This window comes from Falco peregrinus, chromosome 1, assembly GCF_023634155.1.
Source record: "Falco peregrinus isolate bFalPer1 chromosome 1, bFalPer1.pri, whole genome shotgun sequence".
In the NCBI taxonomy this organism is placed as follows: Eukaryota; Metazoa; Chordata; class Aves; order Falconiformes; family Falconidae; genus Falco; species Falco peregrinus.
Genome location: NC_073721.1, coordinates 39742751 through 39761180, shown reverse-complemented (window position 1 = coordinate 39761180; position 18430 = coordinate 39742751). Strand labels below are relative to the sequence as shown.

The 18430-nt window shown below is 51.5% G+C and overlaps 2 protein-coding genes across 3 annotated transcripts; one reads left to right on the top strand and one right to left on the bottom strand.

Annotated features, from left to right (window-relative positions):
- Nucleotides 1-1461: 1461 nt before the first annotated feature.
- On the bottom strand, nt 1462-7607 carry LOC101913238 (cytochrome P450 2C19-like). 2 transcript variants are annotated; one of them, XM_005229731.3, is made up of 9 exons: nt 7396-7607; nt 6901-7063; nt 6349-6498; nt 5885-6045; nt 5326-5502; nt 4670-4811; nt 4076-4263; nt 2726-2867; nt 1462-2034 (listed from the first exon to the last, which is right to left on the bottom strand). In XM_005229731.3, the coding sequence occupies exons 1-9, from the start codon at nt 7570-7572 to the stop codon at nt 1853-1855; spliced, it is 1482 nt and encodes a 493-aa protein (XP_005229788.1). In that variant the 5' UTR covers nt 7573-7607; the 3' UTR covers nt 1462-1852. The 2 variants fall into 2 exon arrangements, with proteins under 2 accessions (XP_005229788.1, XP_027645277.1); XM_027789476.2 differs by lacking the exon at nt 6901-7063 and having other exon boundaries at nt 7396-7589.
- A 3110-nt stretch (nt 7608-10717) lies between these two features.
- Nucleotides 10718-18350, top strand: ZP4 (zona pellucida glycoprotein 4). The gene is made up of 11 exons (XM_027789482.2): nt 10718-12602; nt 12945-13247; nt 13744-13899; nt 14272-14459; nt 14635-14732; nt 15055-15185; nt 15395-15584; nt 15656-15803; nt 17035-17113; nt 17443-17556; nt 17675-18350. Exons 1-11 carry the CDS (start codon nt 12404-12406, stop codon nt 17815-17817), a joined length of 1749 nt encoding a protein of 582 aa, XP_027645283.2. The 5' UTR covers nt 10718-12403; the 3' UTR covers nt 17818-18350.
- Nucleotides 18351-18430: the final 80 nt, after the last annotated feature.

The following is an 18430-nucleotide window of genomic DNA, read 5'->3' as shown; positions in this document are numbered from 1 at the left end:
GCAAGGTTTCTAAGTGCCTTGTGACAACCATCACAGAAACAGTATTTTGCCTCTAGGACTTTTATATGACCATGATGCAAGAGACAACAAATACCTATGTAAATGAAGATCAAAATAAGCACTGCAAACCAGACATCCAAGCACAACCAAAACCCATGAAGACAAAGAAGCCCAGAAGAGAGCCACCTGTGGTAGAATGCATTTATGAAAACCATCCACAGTGTCACTGAATAAAAAGCACCAAGTAGTGGCTGGGGCCAGAAATAACAGACACAGTCCTTTTCCTGGACACCAGGGGTCACACAGTTGCAGTTTATGAACAAGAGAGTTTTCTCTTTGTGCAGACTTGAAATTCTACGGAGAACAGGACAGAGACTCTGGATGGGGAGAGAACTTGTTTTCAGTGATGCCTCCAAGATGTGGAAGCAAAACCAGATTCCCCTGGAGTACCCAAATTCTCTGGGAGAGATAGTTTTGGCTGTCCTCCTAAACAAATTCATTTTAATAAAGAACATCTAAATCCTTGCAGTGATGCTGATGTTAGAAAAGAGTAGACAGAGAGCTGGTGCCTGAGCTCCTCGCAACAGCCTGCAAAAGCAGGGATGAACTCTTCATTTGGCAGAAGGAGCACAGACCAGAAGTGAGATGAAGTGATATGCCCAGGAAAACTGGAAGGATAATGCAACTCCAGCTGCAGAACTTAGCCCTTGTGACGGCAACTTCCCTTAGTTCTCAGCTGTTCCTTGTCTGCAATGGCCTCTCACTCACACTGTTCTCCTCTGTGCCTTGGTATTTCAGCTGGGAGGTGGGTGGGAGCATCATGCAGGCAGGAGGAGACTCATCCGGAGAAATTGTCTCCTCAGCAGCCCCATCTTGATTTGTAGGGGGGTGACGAGTGGCCACGGTGACAGGCAGGGTTGTGCTGGCAAATGCCTTGGGTAGAGCAGCAGCCTGGGGGAGATGGTGGGAGGAAGACAGAGAGGAGCCATAGGGAAGGTGCTCCCAGCTTTGGAAAGGCTGGGCCATGGAGAGCCTGGGGAATCAGAAGAGCCCCAGGAGCATCCAGAGGTCCCATCAGAGGGGGTGAAGGCAGCTGGAGCTTCAGCCTCTGAACTGGGAGGGGGGAAGCCCTCTCCTCCATGAGGGATGCTGCAGCTGTCCTTTGTCCAGCTGTGGGCAGCAGGACTGGCAGCCCCAAGAACAGCAGATAGAGCTGCTGACAGCCCCCGGGCACAGGACCCCCTTCCCATCTCACACCACTGACTGGTGGTGTGCTGCGACTGGCCGGGAGCTCCTTGCAGGCAGCAGCTGTGGGTCCAGCAGATGAAGCCAGCAGGACCCTTGCCCTGGGGGGGACAGCCCTTCCTGCAGGGTGCTGGCCACCGGTGCTGCAGAGCTACACTGCAGTGGAGCAGCAGGTGTGGTGCTGCCCCAACCCAAAGGAAATAACGGCTCGAAACCTCACAAATAGTTTTTTCTTTATTGGGTCATTAACATACACACACACAACACTGACCATCTGCACAGCGTGCTGCTGGTGGTGGCGTACGTGCTGCGGGAGGAGCAGGTCATGGGCAGCTGCAGGAGCCGTGCCTGGGAGCAGGTTGGCTGTCTGACGCAGCCGCTGCGCTCCCTGCGCCCGCGGACAGAGCACTGGTGCGATGGCGCCCAGGGTCTCCCTGCGATGGGTGCACAGCAGTTCTGGGAGGCTTCGTAGGTGTCTGTGCATACCTGTGTTTGGGCTGCCTTCCTGGCAGCCTTGGGAAGCCAGTGCTCCTGCCGCTGGCTGTAGCGAGGGAGATGAAAAGGAGTAGCTGGACTCGGGACGCCGTGGAGCGTGGGTTTGTGCTTTTCAGCGGGGCACAGCACAGAGCTGGTAGGCAGGAGGTACGTTGCCTGTCCCACTCAGGGTTGGGGTTATGTTGAGGTCTTGGGGGTCAATGACAGGCTTCAAGGTAAAGTTCTGCAAGATGGTGGCCACGAGTAAGAATATCTCCATGCGTGCCAGGCCCTCTCCAGGGCATATTCGCTTCCCTGGAAGTGAAAACAGCAAATAACACTCAGCAGATGTTGCCAAGCAGATGTGTTGTGCAGCTTGCTTTACCAGGCACAGCCACAGCAGTGAGGTGACTGTCAGGGGTGCCAAGGACATATGCTAGAGAAGAGCTTCTTGGAGAAAGACCCTTCAGTCAGATGTGTGAAGGAAGAAGAGCAGGAGGCATCTTAAACATGGAGGGTGCACCACAGGAGGCAAGCTGAGGGAGAGCAAGGTGATGTGCAGCACAGGTGAGGAAGAGCAAGGTGAGGGAGAGCAAGGTGATGTACAGCATGGGTGAGGAAGAGCAAGGTAAGGGAGAGCAAGGTGATGTGCAGCACAGGTGAGGAAGAGCAAGGTGAGGGAGAGCAAGGTGATGTACAGCACGGGTGAGGAAGCGGAGGGTGGGGGCTGGTGGTGGGTGCATGTAGCCTGAGCAGTACTGCAGGGGTGCTGGGGAAAAGTGGAGCTGCCACAGAAAGACAGCTTGGTTAAGGATGACTTTGGTGGTTGTGCAGAAAGGTGAGAGGTATTTTAGAAGGTCTCAGTGGGTCCCGTTCATGTCATTACATAGGCAACTCCAGTGGGACCATGCTGGGAAGAGGGAGCATGTGTTGTAGGGAAAGGTAGGGCAGTCCCCAGAGGAGGAGGGTGACAGAGAGAGGAAGAGCGAGAAAGCCTGGGCTTTACCTGCTGAGAAGGGCATGAAGAACTCGCTCTTCCTAAAGGTGCCATTCTCATTCAAGAAATGTCCGGGATTGAACTCGTCAGGGTTTGGAAACTCTTTACTGTCATGGAGGACGGAACTGAGGATGGGGAAGATTGTGGTGCCCTGAGGTAACACAAGGAGAAGAGCAGAAGGGGAGGCGAGTTAGATCACTTAACCCAACTGCCTGCCAAGTTAAAACAGCTTCCCAGCACAGCCCTCCCAGTGCCTTTGGTTTCTCTTTGGGGACCTTTCCTCTGGGGAGGCAGCTTTAGGGGGACCCTGCTAGGTGTCACAGCAGGGACAGTTGTTGGATGCTCCCTCTCACCAGCAGACTATTTGTCCTTGCCTTAGCCTGGTCATCTGGGGACACCCCACATAATTCTTCCTCTTTCTTAGTCTTTCACAATAATGAACTTGTAGATGCACTATGTTTCTTCTTTTCTGTGAGCCCAAAAAGCAAAGGCACACAAGGCTGTGGAAGTGGAGCTCTCTTCCCCTATCCTGACAAATTTCTCCTGCCGTGATCCTCTTCCTTCCCTCTCCCTGACCAACCATTGATGGGGAGGTGGGATAAATAATCTGGCAGCGATGACACAAAAGCCTTCTGCTGGAAGCTGAGCCATTTCCCAGGTCGTGCCTTTTGATTTCACACAGAGAGCTGAAAATCAAAATGCTCACAGCCCGTGTGCCGCTGTCACAGCCCGTGTGCCACTGTTCCCCTGCTGTACCACAGCACCCCAAAGAGCAACGAGCATAAGCGTGGCTGCAGCAGGCCAGGCTGTGCATGGGTGGCCCCAGCCCATCGTCCTGCCGCTGGCAGTGGTGGCTTCGGAAGTGTGTAAGGACAGGGCAAGCAGGTTTTGCTTGTTCCCTTGAATGCAAACACAGCACACACACACACCCCCTGCACCCTGTGGCTCAGGGGCTCCCTGTGCTTATAACCACAGACTGGCGGTGTGTCCCTGCATGGGCACGGGCCCTCCTGAGCAGTGCTGAGCAGTTCCCTGGCCTTGCTGCCTTTTGTGTGAGGAGTCGCTGCTCTGTTGGTGGCTGGGGGTTTTTCGTGAACCCACTGTGTTTCTGCAGACAGGTACAACTGCAGAGCAAGTGAGCAAAGGTGTTGGGCAGGGCTAGCCTACCAGCCTTGGCCCATGGAGTGGCAACAAAGGGTTGCAAGTGAGCTACAGCAGCCTGAGGGTAAAAGCTTTGTGAAGGGCTGGGTGACAGCCAGGCCAAGCCACAGCATTTCTAGCTTCTGGCTTGTAACTGACAGCCCAAGAGCAAACATGCTGCCACCTTGTTGTTGAACTTGAGGGAGCCTGCCCACCAACCTTGGGAATGATGTACTCTCTGAAGCAGGTGTCTTTGGCCACAGTGTGGGGGAGGCCCAGGGGGATGAGGGAGATGAAGCGCTGGATTTCATGGACCACCGCATCTGTGTAGGGCATCTGGGCCCGGTCAGCCACACAAGGTCTTCGTGATTGTCCTACTACCCGGTCGATCTCTTCTTGAACTTTCTCTGTCATCAGAAGCACAAACCATAACATGGGTGAATAAACCCAAACCCTAAACAGTTTGTCCTAAGCTGTCTACAAATCACAGATCAGAGATGGTCGGAGCATTGGTGTTGACTGGAACACAGCTCCACTGCAGTGCATGCAAAGACTGTTCTCCTAGTGACTTGGCTAAATGGGAGTACTGGGAGATAAAGATTCAGACACAGTCAAGTCCTTGGCTGTGAGGGGATGATCATGATAGTGGAGCTGAGGGATCTCTAACAGCCACCCTGGGGAATGACGGTGCAAGGACTTTGCCCATTTGGGTAAAATATGAGAGAGGAGATAAAAGTTGGGAGAAGGATTTGGTGCTCGGCACGCGCCCAGCACAGGGCAATAGCCGGAGCGGCAGTGGTCACAGACTGATACCTTGTATCTTTGGATATCTGAGAAGAAGCAGAAGCCCGTATCTTATGGTGGTGCTGGTTGTCTCGGTTCCAGCAAGGAACAAGTCAAAGGTGCTGGTTATCACATTCTTCAAGTGGAAACTGGAATTGGGATGCTCTTTCTCCTAGGGAAAAGGCTAGGCTGTTTCTCTGGCTGATCCAAGAAAAGCAACCCTGTCTTGTGTGACCCCAGACCTCCCTTTTCACCTAAAGCTGTTGTGTTTGCTGAGGTGCAGCAGCCCTCTGGGGAATTGCAATGCTATCTTTGTGCGGTAAGTTCAACCCCAGAGCAACCTTCTTTCAAGCTGTGTACCGAACAGTACGTAGCTGCCTGCTTGCCCTTGCTGTACCAGCTGTTTTCCAGTGAAAGAACCGCAACACTGAACTGCAAATATTCCTGTGTCCCGGTGAGAGCAGAGGGATGTCTTACTGTCCAAGCAGCTGCAGGGAGCAGCTGGTGGGTGTGCAGACCTGGAGCTATAAGCTCTCATACAGGCACTATCTAGGGTATCATTGGTGTCCTCCCACTGCCCAGCCCAGCTGCCTGGGGTCATTCCAATGTCCGTGTTACTTGGGAGAGGGAATGGGCTCAGCTCAGCTCAGTTGGGGATGAGTTGGGGCTGTATGCTGTCTCCTTACCTCCTCCATTTTGCTAAGGAAGCAGTCAATGAAATCCTGAGGGGAGCTAGGATCTAGGGAGGCTTGGTGTGTCTTCACCTCCTCTGACACAAAGTCTTTTAGAGAATCAAATTCCGCAAATATGTTGTTGTGTGGGCCAGGCAAGTGATCCAGGATCTTTGGGAACATCTGGTACAGCTGGAAGGAAAGAAACAGGAAGGTCCCTAGCATGATCATTGCCCCATCCTTCAGTATTAGCAAAAAGCCTAGGAAGGCCATGACCCTCCCAACTGAGCAGGTGGAACAGCTGTGGGGCTTGGCACTAACAGGGTGGGAAGGGATGGCTTAGTAATAGCGGGAACCTCAGGGGTGGAGAAGGGTGTTCAGGGCCAGAGGGAAGCTGCACTTAGCTGGCAAAGCCAACTCCATTGGTGAGGGTGCTTCTTGCTCTTGAATGAATTCCCTGCTGTGCAGCATTGATGGGGTCCTACTTAGAAGACTGAAAAGGGACTTCATCGGGAGGGGACTCTCCTGCTCCCCTGGGAGGATGTTGCCCCTGTGACATGGCTACTGAATGTACCTGTCCCCAGAGGGAGTTCATCATCTCAAAGATGTTGTTCATGTTGTTCATCAGGGCCAGGAACTTCTTGTCTTTATAGTCGTACCGTTTTCCAAAGACGATGGAGCATATGACATTGGAGACAGCACAGCTCAGCATGAAGGTTGGGTCAAAAGGTGTTCCTGTGATGTCAGAAAAGTTACAAACTATTAAAAAAAAACCAAAACAAAAAAAACTATGGCTACCGTGGGTAACCCGAGCTCTGGTTGTTAGTGGAAATGCCAGGGCACAGTCTTGAAGTGGCACAGGAGGGTCCTCCAAAAAGAACAGTACCTGATCACAGACCTGTTTACTGCTTTGCAATGAGGGGTAGCCAGTGCATGGACTAAACACACGGGAACTTCAGTTCTATGCTAAAGGCATAGGGTCCCTTAACACAGTCTTTTTTTTTTCCAAACATAAGCTATATTGAAAACAAACGATACCCTTTGTTTTGTTGATCTCTTCCAGCAAGTACTCAGCTTCCTCCTGGATCCTCTCTTCAACACTTCTCTTCCCCATTCCAAAGTTGCGCAGAGTGCTGAGAGCAAACCGCCGGACTTGTAACCACTCCTCGTTGTTGCTAAAAACAATCCCTACAGAGGAAAAAGGAAGAAGGAAGACCTGCCTTGGGCATGCTGGGTGTGAGATGAACAGAGGCCCATGGTAACTGCGAATCATAGAACGGTTTGGGTTGGAAGGGACCTTGAAAATCGCCTAGTTCCAATGCCCCTACCATGGGCAGGGACACTTCCACTAGACCAGGTTGCTCAAAGCTCCATCCAGCCTGGCCTGGGACAGCACTGACATGGTATTGCCATAGAGTACTGTGATTTGGAGGCAATCTTTCAAGGTTCTGTAGTCCAACTGCCTGCTTTTGGCCTTCTCCACCACATACCCAACCTCCTCATATACAATTCGTCACTCATATCCGCACATCGTTTTCACCCCCTCAGCCCTTCCCTTCTCCTCAGAAGGAGCTCAGTCAGCAAACATACCTAATCCGTTGTTAGTCCTGTCTCCTATTGGCATCTGTCCTCTTGCAGCAAACTCATCCCCACGATCAACCAAGGCTTCTTTCACCACATCATGTCCATACAGCACCACCACTGGGTCAAAGCCCAGGTGCACCGTGAACACTGGTCCATACTCTTCACTGAGCTGTCAAAATGCAGGTGAGAACATGGCCATGGAGCAGATGGGGAGGAGCAGTTGAAAAGTGGCCTTACTGCTGCATCCCACTGCAGGCAGTGCAGCCTCACAGGCCAGCAACGTCAACATTTGGTCCTTTTGTGATGAACGTGGATGTGGGGGGTTCCCCGCTATCAAGCCCCAAAGAACAATGGCAACAGCAGTGAGGGGAGCCGCTGAGAGTGCCATGACTATTCTGGTCCTCTAGGATTGCCACTCATGAAGCTATAGCCACAGGTTGTCCCCATGCACAGGTCCCACACACTTCTTGCCCACAGAAGACATTAAGAAAGTGACCTTACCTTCTGGAGGGTTTTGGCCAAGTTCTTTGGTTTCACCTGAAGCACGTTTCCTAAGATGGGAAGGGGAGACGGTCCTGGAGGCATCTTCCCCTTTCCAGACCTCCCTCTCCATGCTGCAAAGGAGAGCAGGCAAGCAATGCAAACCAGGAAGACAACAGCAGCTGCTCCCAGGAGCATTATTTGCTTCTGTGGCTGAGGAAGGTGTGACTCTGGCTGTCAGCACCCGAGTTTATATACTGAGGGCTGTGTTGGCTCAACAGCAGGTTTTGGATCACGTGGCTGAGTAGTCAATCATTTGTTAGCCTGCCCTGTGTTATGAAACCAGGATCTCTGTTGGTGTTAATTGGTCATTGAAGACACACCTTATCTCAAACAACCGCAGAGGCCAACAGAGGTTAAGAGGTTTGTAATGTGCTCATAAAACTTGTTTTGTTTCACCTAAGATTCACTGTTAAAGGGATCATGCTAGGGATCACACCTACGGAGGTGCTCCCAGAAATTCACTGTCACGAAAGCATCTCCCAAGCACTTCAGTGCCGGTTGGATTTTCTATCCTTCAGGATTGATTGTACAAGCTCTCGGTGCAGTAAGCAATCCTTGCCTGGTCCTGAAGCCTTCCTGACATTATCAATGGAGTTCGCACTGTGTGTGACGTGCCAAAGGACACAGTGATGTGTTCTCAGTGCACAGCAACTGCCTCAATCTCTGTCCCTAGGGGTGGCCTCACAAGAGAGGAAGGTATAAAATACCCATCTGGCAAGGGCGGAAAGGTCTCCAGACATCACGATAGATAAGAAAGGACTTGCTGGGAGAGATAAAGACATAAGAAAAGGGGACTAGACTTTGGGACTCTGACCTCTTCAAGGTCTCCTCGAGGAGGGAAAGAGTAAGAGAAGCTGGGAGAGAAGAGAGAAACCAAGAACTTGAGAGGGTCTCTGGGGAGTGGCTTCCAAAGCTGAGATGGAGCTGCCCTTGTGAGAGGTTGTGTATAGGTTAGTGCAACCTGGCAACTAGTCCTTGCACTTGCAATGACCTAAGAAGCCCACCAACCTGCTGCTGGCAGCTGGCATGTGCGAGTTCCTGTTCTCATAGAGTTGTAGAATCGTTCAGGTTGGAAAAGACCTGTAAGATCATCAGGTCCAACCATGAACCCAGCACTGCCAAGTCCCACTAAACGACATCCCTAAGCACTACATCTACATGTTTTTTAAACACCTCCAGGGATAGTGACTCCACTGCCTCCCTGGGCAGCCTGTTCCAGGGCTTGGCCACTCTTTCCGTGAAGAAATTTTTCCAAATATCTGATTAAACCTCCCCTGGAGCAGCTTCAGGCTGCTTCCTCACAGGATTCTGTGTGGGACTTGGTGGGAATTAGTGAGGGGCCTGGGAGAGCCGGGTGCTTGGTTGGAGTGTGCTGGGTTTGCTGTGCAGCAGTGTGTTACTGTGAGCGTCCCCTCCGCTCGGAGCTGCTAGCAAAAGTCTCCATCCCTCACGACAGCTTCTGTAGCTACCCTATGAGTTCTGAAGTCATCCTCGCTCTCTCGCATAGGTGCAATAATTTGCTAGTGGTTCTATTAAAATCTTGTTCCACTTCTTAAAGACCTGTACCTGATACTTTGGTGGAAAACCTGAACTGCCAACAAGTTTGGGCTAGTTGCTGATCTGCTGGCCTAAACTTCTGCATCAGCTCAGACGTTGCCAGGGCAGTTCATGGAAGTTCATCTCTACCATGAACCCTAGGGACCTCCGCCTGGTGAAAGTGGAGTTCATGGCAGTTTGCACTGCTACATGAGGTCTCTGCTGACAGCATTCGTGACCTTTCCACCTTCCCTGTAAAGTTCCCTCGTTCCTGGGAACGAAGGCTCTATTCTCAGTTCTGCCTCACAGTCTGCAAAATACTTGAGGCAAAAGCCCTGGAACTAGGAATACTTTCAGGAGTTTTTATTTTTATTAGGATAAAATCATTATATTCCAAAGAGTCCCACTGCCCTGGCAGACGCACTGGGGATTTACAAGGAAGGAAAACCCATAAGAACTGTCATTTGGACCTTTCCCTGTGGGAAACCATGGGCCTTTTCAAGTCACAGTAGTGTCCAAGGGTTTTCTGAGCACTTCTGTCTGTAGATGCTAAGAGTGGGCAGAGCTGGGCTGCTCTCCCTATCCATGTGAAAGTCCGGGCTGAAATCCCCTCCTCTCCATCTTCCCCAGGAACTTTGGTTCTAAGTTCATTGGAGGCACGTGTTGGGGATATGCAAAGAAAAGGCTACCAGTGTTGTAGGTTTGCCTCTTTTTTTCAAAAATAAATCACAAGCTTGACAAAATTCTGTCATCATTGTGTAGACCCTCCTGCAGGCTTCACAGGAGTTCTGAAATTCACACCTCCTGAGTTCAGCAGGTAGCACTGCCCAATGCCACTCCTGCCCGCTGTGCAGCCAGCACCCCTCATCCCCCACGCGCTGGGTGCAGGTATCCCTGCAAACACTGCTCAACTTCTGCGGGGGAGCCTTTCGGTTAAGCCACTCCTCCATCCACTGCCCTTTTATCCCACTTACAGTGCACAGTACAGGCCCAAGATAAAGAAACCTTGTAGGAGGCAATCCCACAATGTGCAAAGAATTTTGTACTCCTCTTCCTGGCACTTCCTGGTGGTGGTGTTTAATATCTCCTTTTCTTCCCACAGGTCTCTAGAGAGCTTTCTACAGCCAGGGCAACTCCTACACTGCTGCTATGACTGCCCCAGCCTCCCAGGCTCAAAATTGTTAGGGGGAGAAGATTTTCCTGATGGACATCCCAGGAAGATTTTAGCTTACTGGGGTCATGATCAGCTTCAGGCTAGTGGCCTGCAGAGATGTTTGCCTTACCTACCTTCATCTCTGCATGTCCTCTGTGGTGGTCTTGAATGGTAGCTAAATTGGTGCTTACAGCCGGGTCATGGCAATGTGTGAGAACTAGTAAATGGATGAGGATGAGATCTGGGATGAAGAGAGACCTGCCTGTTTCCTCTCAGCCAGGCTGCTTTCCACTGCCTATAACAATTTCTTCCAAACAAAGCGTTCCATTTCCATGAGTGTCAGGCTTGTTTCACTTGCTCCAACACAGCTGTCAAGTGTGTGTGGAGAAATTAGGAAAGGGTGCTTACCTGAAACCATTCTCATCACGGGTATTGCTTGGTGGATCGACAGCACTCCCTGTGTTCTTTCACACAGTTATTCTTCAAGTGCATCTAGACATTTTTTGTGTCAGCATAAACAAAGCGCTGGTGGGTTAAAGTGTAATGAAAACCATCTCTCTGCAGCTCCAAAGTACTCTGTTTATTTGTTATTTACCCAATTATCATCAGGTAATGCAGTCAGGTGAAGCATTCAGCAGTCACACAGTGGCTGTGAGATTTGAGCAAGCCGCCTTGGCACAACGCTCAGCTCGCACAGCGTGAAGCCTCCCCCCTGCCAAAGTCCGAATGTTCCCCCGGGTGCCTCTCCGTCGCAGCTGCCCACATCCTAGGCAGATGCTGGGACAAGCACATTTGGTTCATGAGCGCTGCTCAAAAAGCAGCTGTGCTGGCAACCTGTTGAGATCCCGTTGCTTCAGTCCTGCTGTGCAGGGTGGCTGAAGAGTTCTTGTGTTTTGTGGAGCAGCCCTCCTGGCTGGTGCATGCCATGAGCAGTGTGGAGGGTAGGCACAGTGATGTTCCTCACCCAGCTAGGATCACGGCATCCCGTACAGCTGTAGAAGGATGACAGGGTGTGTGGAAGAGCAGAAGAAACAGCTCCCTTGGACTCAGCTACTCCCTGCACCTATAGATGAGGGCTGGCCAGAGGGGCGAGCTGCTGCCTGCTGCATGGTGCTCCATCTGGGAGCTGGAGGGTCTGCTGGGAGCAGAAGTGTGGATGGCTACCAATGGAAGTGCATTATTAACAGTTAAAATTAGAAAACCTACTCATTGAACCTACACACTGCTGGAATGTTTGTGATCATCTAGTTCCAAAGAAATAAGCAGGTTACAAAAGAATGTGATGGCACAGGCTATGCCAGTGCTCCCGCTGCAAAAAATAGGGCATAAAAAGGCATGCACAAACTATGTGTGCATCACCTGTGCAACAGTGCAAAGACATTCACACCTTTGTTGCAGGAATGCAGAAACATCTGTAGAGAAAGATGGATAATGAGGCTTTCACTCTGTGTGTGTGCCATAGCCTGATGCGTGGCCAGGGAGAAGGCTCTATGTGAGATGCTGCCGTACAGGCAGGCAGTGGGTGCTGGCAGGCAGAGCTTTCTCTGGGATCACAGCTGTTCCCCTTACCTGTGTCTCAGGCCCACCTTAGGGGTCCATCTGCCAGCTTTTGCAGGTGGGAGTCCCACAGAGGATATGGTCCTGCCACCAGGCAGCCTGGAGCAGTCCTGCAGCTGTCCCACACAGCCACCCTGCAAATGGGGCCATAGTCCGCAGCCAGGAGTGTTTAAGGGGAATCTCCTCCTTTTAGGTGTGCAAAGCCTCCTGAGCTCCGTGTTTTCCACAGATTTCACGTGAAGGGCTATTACTGTGCTTATACATCAGCATCCTGTGTCTGGCATTTGAAGCAGTGGCACCTCTAGAAGCGCAAAGGAGCATTGTCACTGAGCTGCTTGCACCCCTGCAGTGAGCAATTAGAGCAGCAGGTGGATCTCCTGGACGGGTCAGCTGTGGGAAGAGCTCAGCATGAGAAAAAAGGGTTTGAAGACCCTCCTGGTGCTCTGCAGTAGACTGCACAGATGAGCTCCTCTCAGCTGGGTGATATGAATACAGACCCTTCTCTTGACATAAGCTCAGCTCCTGCCCTGTGTTTTTTTTCAAACCAACAGTGCCAACAGACTGTGGTGGGTTCAGCGCCAGCTGAGGACAATGGAAGGTGCTAAATTGCTGGGCTGGGTCCACCTGGATGCTTCAGGAACTTCTGATCCCAGCTGGCTCCACAGTTTAAAAGGGCTAGGCTAAGGGCAGCTGCTTCATGGTCCTCAGCAGGAGAGCAGCATGGGTGTTGCAGGGCAGTCTAGGACTGCATGTAGAGCCATGCTCTTCTGGGGGTTTCTTGTGTCCCTTGCTTTTGTTGTGGGGTTTCAGGATGGTGTTTTTTCTGATTCCATCCTGCTGGCTTGTGGCCAGGATAGCCTGCAGCTCACCTTGCCTTCAGGCTGGGAAGGGAATGCTTCCTTCATGCTGGTTGCTTGGGGTAAGTGAGGGTGGTGGCGAGAGGCTCTTACTTTGCACAGCATAGAGGCATGCCTGGAATGAGGAGAAAGGGGAAGGTTTTGGTGTGAAGTGTTGTTTAACAGTTTTAAGTGTATCTTGTGTAACTGGGGGCTGTTTGTATGACCCAGCAGTCAAGGGTTTTGGTGGAGTGCTGTGCCTGGATCTAGATAGTCTTGGCTGCTGGTTTCCCTTGTGCACCCCTGATGGCCCAGACCCTCGCACTGGCTAGGGCCCTGTTTCCTATGGGAAGGTAGGATTGTGGCAGACCCTCATCTTTGGTGTGGGATGCTGAAGCCCCTGCTGCTGTCCCCTCTTTCCCTAGATAAACAGGGAAAGGCACACACTCTGCAGAATGACTCTGACTGTGGGCTCTCGGTATCTGGGACTCCAGATGGCTCCAGGAAAGTATTGGTCTCCTATGCTGGCTGTTACATCTTTGAATGGGTGAGTGACCTTAGTGGTTCTGCTGGGACTGTGGCTACTGCTGCTCTGGTTGCCCTGACTGGTGTGGTTCTTCCCCAGGATGGTAATTATGTCATGCTGGTTGGGCTTGAAGAAACAGATGCTGCTGGACAAAAGGCTCTTCACAAGGAGGAGCTCCTCAGGTGCCCTGTGGACCTTCCTGGTAAGACTGATAGCTCCTTGGGAAACTCTGCTGGTATCTTGTGGCAGTGAGTGCCCTCCCTTTTGGATGGCTGTTCCTAGCCAGTCTGGGGGCTGGGAAACAGGACTTGCTGTGCGGAAGACTCCCTGGAGAAGCGTTTAGATATAGGAGCCACCAGCTCCCAGCCATCTTCTGACTGTGTGAGTCCCTGCAAGTTCAGGGATTGAGCCAGAGACTAGGTACAGTGATTGTCCTAACTACTAGAATTGATTCAGAACACTTCATTTTGACAGATCCCATGCAGTCTGTCCCCTGCACATGGCTTCAGGGGGAGTCTCTTCCAGGGAGATGCAGGTGCTTTCTGAGCAGGCTTCCAGGCCATGTGCTTGACCCTCACCTGGGTCTGACTTCCCTCAATTTTTATGCAGTCACCAGGAGCACCTTCTGCCAGTGTCCTCTGTGCCTCTGTCTCCTTGTTCTTGTGTTTTCAGCTGTAAACTCCTGCTGTTTCTTCCAGCCCTGGATGCTCCCAGCAGCACTGTCTGCTCTGCTGTCCTCAGCCAGGACCGGCTGTCCTGTGCCACCTTGCCTGTCAGCCAGGGAGACTGCGAGGCGCGAGGCTGCTGCTACGACCCTCGGGATGGGGTGAAGCCTTGCTACTTTGGTAACACAGGTAGGTGTGGGCAGCTGCTCTCCCTGACTCCTGGAGGAGCAGCAGTCTGGGATTCCTCGCCTCCCTGGCAGAGCAGGATTGGTGCCAGCCCTGCAGGCAGCTTGGGGCTGTGTTTCTGGCTTTCAGGAATGCTCTGTCCCATAGAAGCATCCAGCCCTTTCACATGCATTGCAACAGGCCTGGGTTTATGTCCAGAATTGGTGTTGCTGTGGGAGCCAGTTGCACTTGCCTTGCTGCGCTTGGCGCTTGCCTTGTGGCTAACTGGCAGGAGAACTCGCAGGAGCTGCTGGCCATGTCTCTGCTGTGATGTTTGAGCCTCCTCCCCATTCCTCTTCTCCCTGAGCTCAAGACTGATTATATCTTTCCCTCCAGTGACGGCTCACTGCACACCAGATGGCCAGTTTTCCATAGCCATCTCTAGGGATGTGACCCTGCCACCTGTTGACCTGGACTCTGTGCACCTGGCCAGCGGGCACGGCGCTGGCTGCATCCCTGTGGTGAAGAGCAATGCCTTTGCTGTGTTCCAGTTCCCACTCTCTGCCTGTGGCACCACATTCCAGGTAAGAGCTGCAGCTGTCACCAGGCTGGAATAGCAGGAGCTTGCAGACCTGGAGCTACCTGATGTGGCTTTGGCTACTTAATGGGCACCCTACAGAATTCCAAGAGCTGTTCTCCAGCCTGGTGTTAACCCAGCTTGGCTTTAGTGCAGTGACAGTGCCTGGTCTGTCGTTCCAGGTGACTGGAGACCAGGCTATATATGAGAATGAGCTGGTGGCATCCAGGGATGTGAAGACTGGGAGCCTTGGCTCTGTCACTAGGGATAGCACATTCAGGTAATACCCTGGGGCTGGTGCCACTGTGCTCAGTGCTACTAGAGAAGCTTCCTGCTTGTCACGAGCTCTGAATTCACAGCAGGGCACTAGAGCAGGCTAGGGACTGGTATGTCTCTGGTTGGTGGGAGTAAAGCTGGTGCTGATCAGTGACACTCTGCAGGCTTGAATCTGAACTCTGGAGAGAATTTCAAGTATTTGTAAAAAGGAAGTGTTGGAGGAAAGACTGGGGATGTGACTAAAGCGGGTAATATCTTGCCATCTTGGGAGATATCAGAGTGACCTTTCTTTATCTGCCTGACTTGGGGTTTTCCTGTCCCACCAGGTTACATGTCCGCTGTAGTTACTCCATCACTGGCAGCTTCATTCCCTTAAGTGTTCAGGTCTTCACCCTGCCACCACTCCCTGCTGTGTCCCAGCCAGGTCCTCTGGCCTTGGAGCTACGTGTTGCCTCAGGTAGGAGAGATTTGTAGGACTTGCTCGAGCCTCTTGGTGCAGGGCTCTGGCCTCTGAGTAAGCAGGGAATACTAATGGGCAAACCCAGCACTGCCCCTTTGCTGCTGTGGTGGGAACTTACTGACGTGGCTAGAAGGGATGCTCTCGGGTTGTCTTTTTTCTGTTTGCTCCTGCTCTAAAATGACTCTTGAGGGTTTTTTCTGTCCCAGATGGAAGCTATACTTCCTACTATACTGATAGTGACTATCCTGTTGTGAAGACTCTGAGAGACCCCATTTATGCTGAAGTCAAGATCCTTCAGAGAACAGACCCAGACCTGATCTTGGTCCTGCACCACTGCTGGGCCACACCAAGTATCAATCCCCAGCACCAGCTGCAGTGGCCTGTTCTGGTGGATGGGTAAGCAACTTGTAAACAGCTTTGGGTCAGGGGAATGGCTCATGCTTTTCTCACTGCTGGCCTCTTCTCAGGTGCCCTTATGCAGGGGACAACTATCAGACACAGCTGGTGCCTCTGAGTCTTGCCTCAGGACTGCTGTTCCCCTCTCACTACCAGCGTTTCACCCTCTATACATTCACCTTTGTGGACTCTGCTTCCCAAGAGATGCTCTCTGGGCTGGTAAGATCCTGTCCTGGTTGCCTAGCTTCCTGCTGGGGGCAAGTCATGTGTGAGAGCAGTTCTTACTGCTCCATAACTATGAGATTCTTGGCCCTTTGGGGCAGGAGGAGAGCAAAGGCTAGGAAAATCCTGAAATGGGAGGGGAGAGATGAATGCAAGAAACTCTGTTCCCTGATGAATGTGGCAGAGGTATGATGCATCACAGAGGTGTGTGACACAAGATGAGCCTGCTGAAAGGGTAGGTCTACCTAGGTGAGTGTTAGCCTGCTGCCTAAGCTATTCTGTTGAACTAGCTCAGGGTGTGTGCTCAAACTATGCTAATATACTCTAAATTTCTTGGTCAAAATTACTTGGAAATGGCTTTTGGTACCTATGAAGCATCTGGGCTCTGAATCTCATGAGCTTGAGCTGTTAAGTCATGTGAAGTTCATAGTGCCTTGTACTGCTTGCTCCATGCTCCTGAGATTGAAGACTCAGAACTGGTCCCAGCTCTACCTAGCAGTAGAGAGGTGCTATAGTGTCAGATCTGAGTTGTGTGTAAAGGTATCAAAGCTGCCTTGCAGCAGGCAGTGAAAGGCTCCAAGGTTACAGCCTGTATGTGAAGCAAGCCAAAACAATCTTTCTGCGTTCTCCCTTCTGTGACCAGGTGCACTGGCTCTGGCTGGGGTGGTGTTAACTTTCCTCACAGCAGCCTGTATGGTGCTGTGGGTTTTGGATTTGTGGCTAAAAGTGTGTGATCACACCCCAATGTTCTAGCTACTTGCTGAATAGTGCTTGCACAGCATCAAGGCTTTTTCTGCAGCTCTGCTGTTCCTCAGCCCCAGGTGAGTAGGCGTGGGGCAGGCTAGAAGCTGAGAAGCAGCTGACCCAAGTTGGCCAAAGGGGTATTTCATGCTGTACGATGTAAAGCTCAGCAATAAACACTGGAGGCATTTGTCTTCCAGTGTAGCTGATGTTCAGACCAGCTGGGTGTCAGTCAGCTTGTGGGAGTGGGGTGGGTCACTTGCCTTTGTGTGACTTATGCTTTGGTTTGTTCTTCCATCTTTCACTTATCAAACTGTTTTTATCTCTCCAGCCTTGAGTTTTCTTGCTTTTGCTCTTCCCATCCTCTCTCCATTCTGCTGGGGTAGGGTAGAAGGAGTGGCTGTGTGGGTACTTAATTGCTGGCCAGGATGTTACCGGTCTACAGATATTGCTGGAGTGGCTCCAGGCTCTGTCCCATTCTTTCTAGGTGTACCTGCACTGCAGTGCTTCAGTGTGTCACCGCTCTGTACAAGAGTTCTGCATCATCACTTGTCCTGCTACAGCCAGTAAGTGTCCTAGCCCTCCTGCTTCCCCATCCAAAAGGCAACAAGGGTTTAGCCTCCAAGCTGGGAGGTAGGAGAACATGTAGGCTATGGACTAATTCCGTTGAGCCATGGGCAGCTTGACAAGGCATTTCCTGCTCCTTTCCACTAAGGAAGGGCCCTCACCCTTATGCCTGAAAGGCAGATGTTTTAATAAGCTCTTAATTATGTTGACTCATGTGGAAGGCTTGGCCTTCAGAACTTCCCATGTGCTAAGAAGCTGACCTGGACAAAGTTTGCTGACCTTTAGGGCTATAAATCTTCTCACCTAAAACCTTCACATTGCTCTGTAGGGGGCAAAAGGAGTACTGAGCATCTTCAGAATGGTGCCTCCCATGTCTCCAGCAAAGGCCCTGTGATTTTCCTCCAGGATGAGCTGAGACAAGACACAGCCAAGGATGGCCTCAGTAAGTGTGCTAGCTCTGTATAGCTGGCCTGGTCAAAGGCTTTCCTGCAGAAAGTCTGGCCCCTAAGGCATCCCTGTGCCTCCCTGGAGGAGTGCAATGGGTGTCTCTCTCCCTCCAGGAGCAGCTGTGTGTGCTGCAGCCCCCTGGGCCCTGGGGCTTGCTGCTGTGGTGACTGGTGCAGCTCTGAGTGTGATGCTGGTGGCTGCTGCGCTGTGGCAAAGGAAGGCACCTGTAATGCACGAGATCAATGTAACACAATAAAGCAGCTGCCAAACCCCCTTGGGCTGTGGTACTCCTCCCTAACACAGAGCACATGGGGTTCAACAGGAGGGTCTTGGGGACCCCAGCTGCAAGGCTTTGCTTGCAAATAAATTATCTTGACTGTGAGCAAGCTTTTCAAATGCTGTCTCTCCAAATCTATCTTGCTTGCTGGGTATTATTCTGCTCTGGGTTTAGTACTGTCTGCCGTCAATGGGGAGCCCTTGTCATGGCCCAAGCTTCTGGGAAGCTGCAGGCTGATAAGTGGTATCTGTGTTTCTGCCAGTGCCTAAGGTAGCCTTCAAAATTACTTGCTTATCTTTGCTCATCTCGAAGTGCAGCAAAACTGATGAAGAACAAATCCTGCTTCTCCTCTGGGGATGCAGAGCTGGTGTTTGTGCAGAGGAGCTGGGATTGCCCACTTGCCCCTGAGCTCACTAAGTCAGGGCTGTGCTTGTGTGGCAAGCCTTCATGGCAAAGCACTGTCCAAATGGGCCTTCCTAATGATGACAACATGAACCTCCCTCTTGCTTTGGCAACAAAAAAGGGCAGGTGGGATACTTTTTTTTTCTGGAGGATAAGAACATGGAAACTTCATTCCAACTGAAAAAAAAAT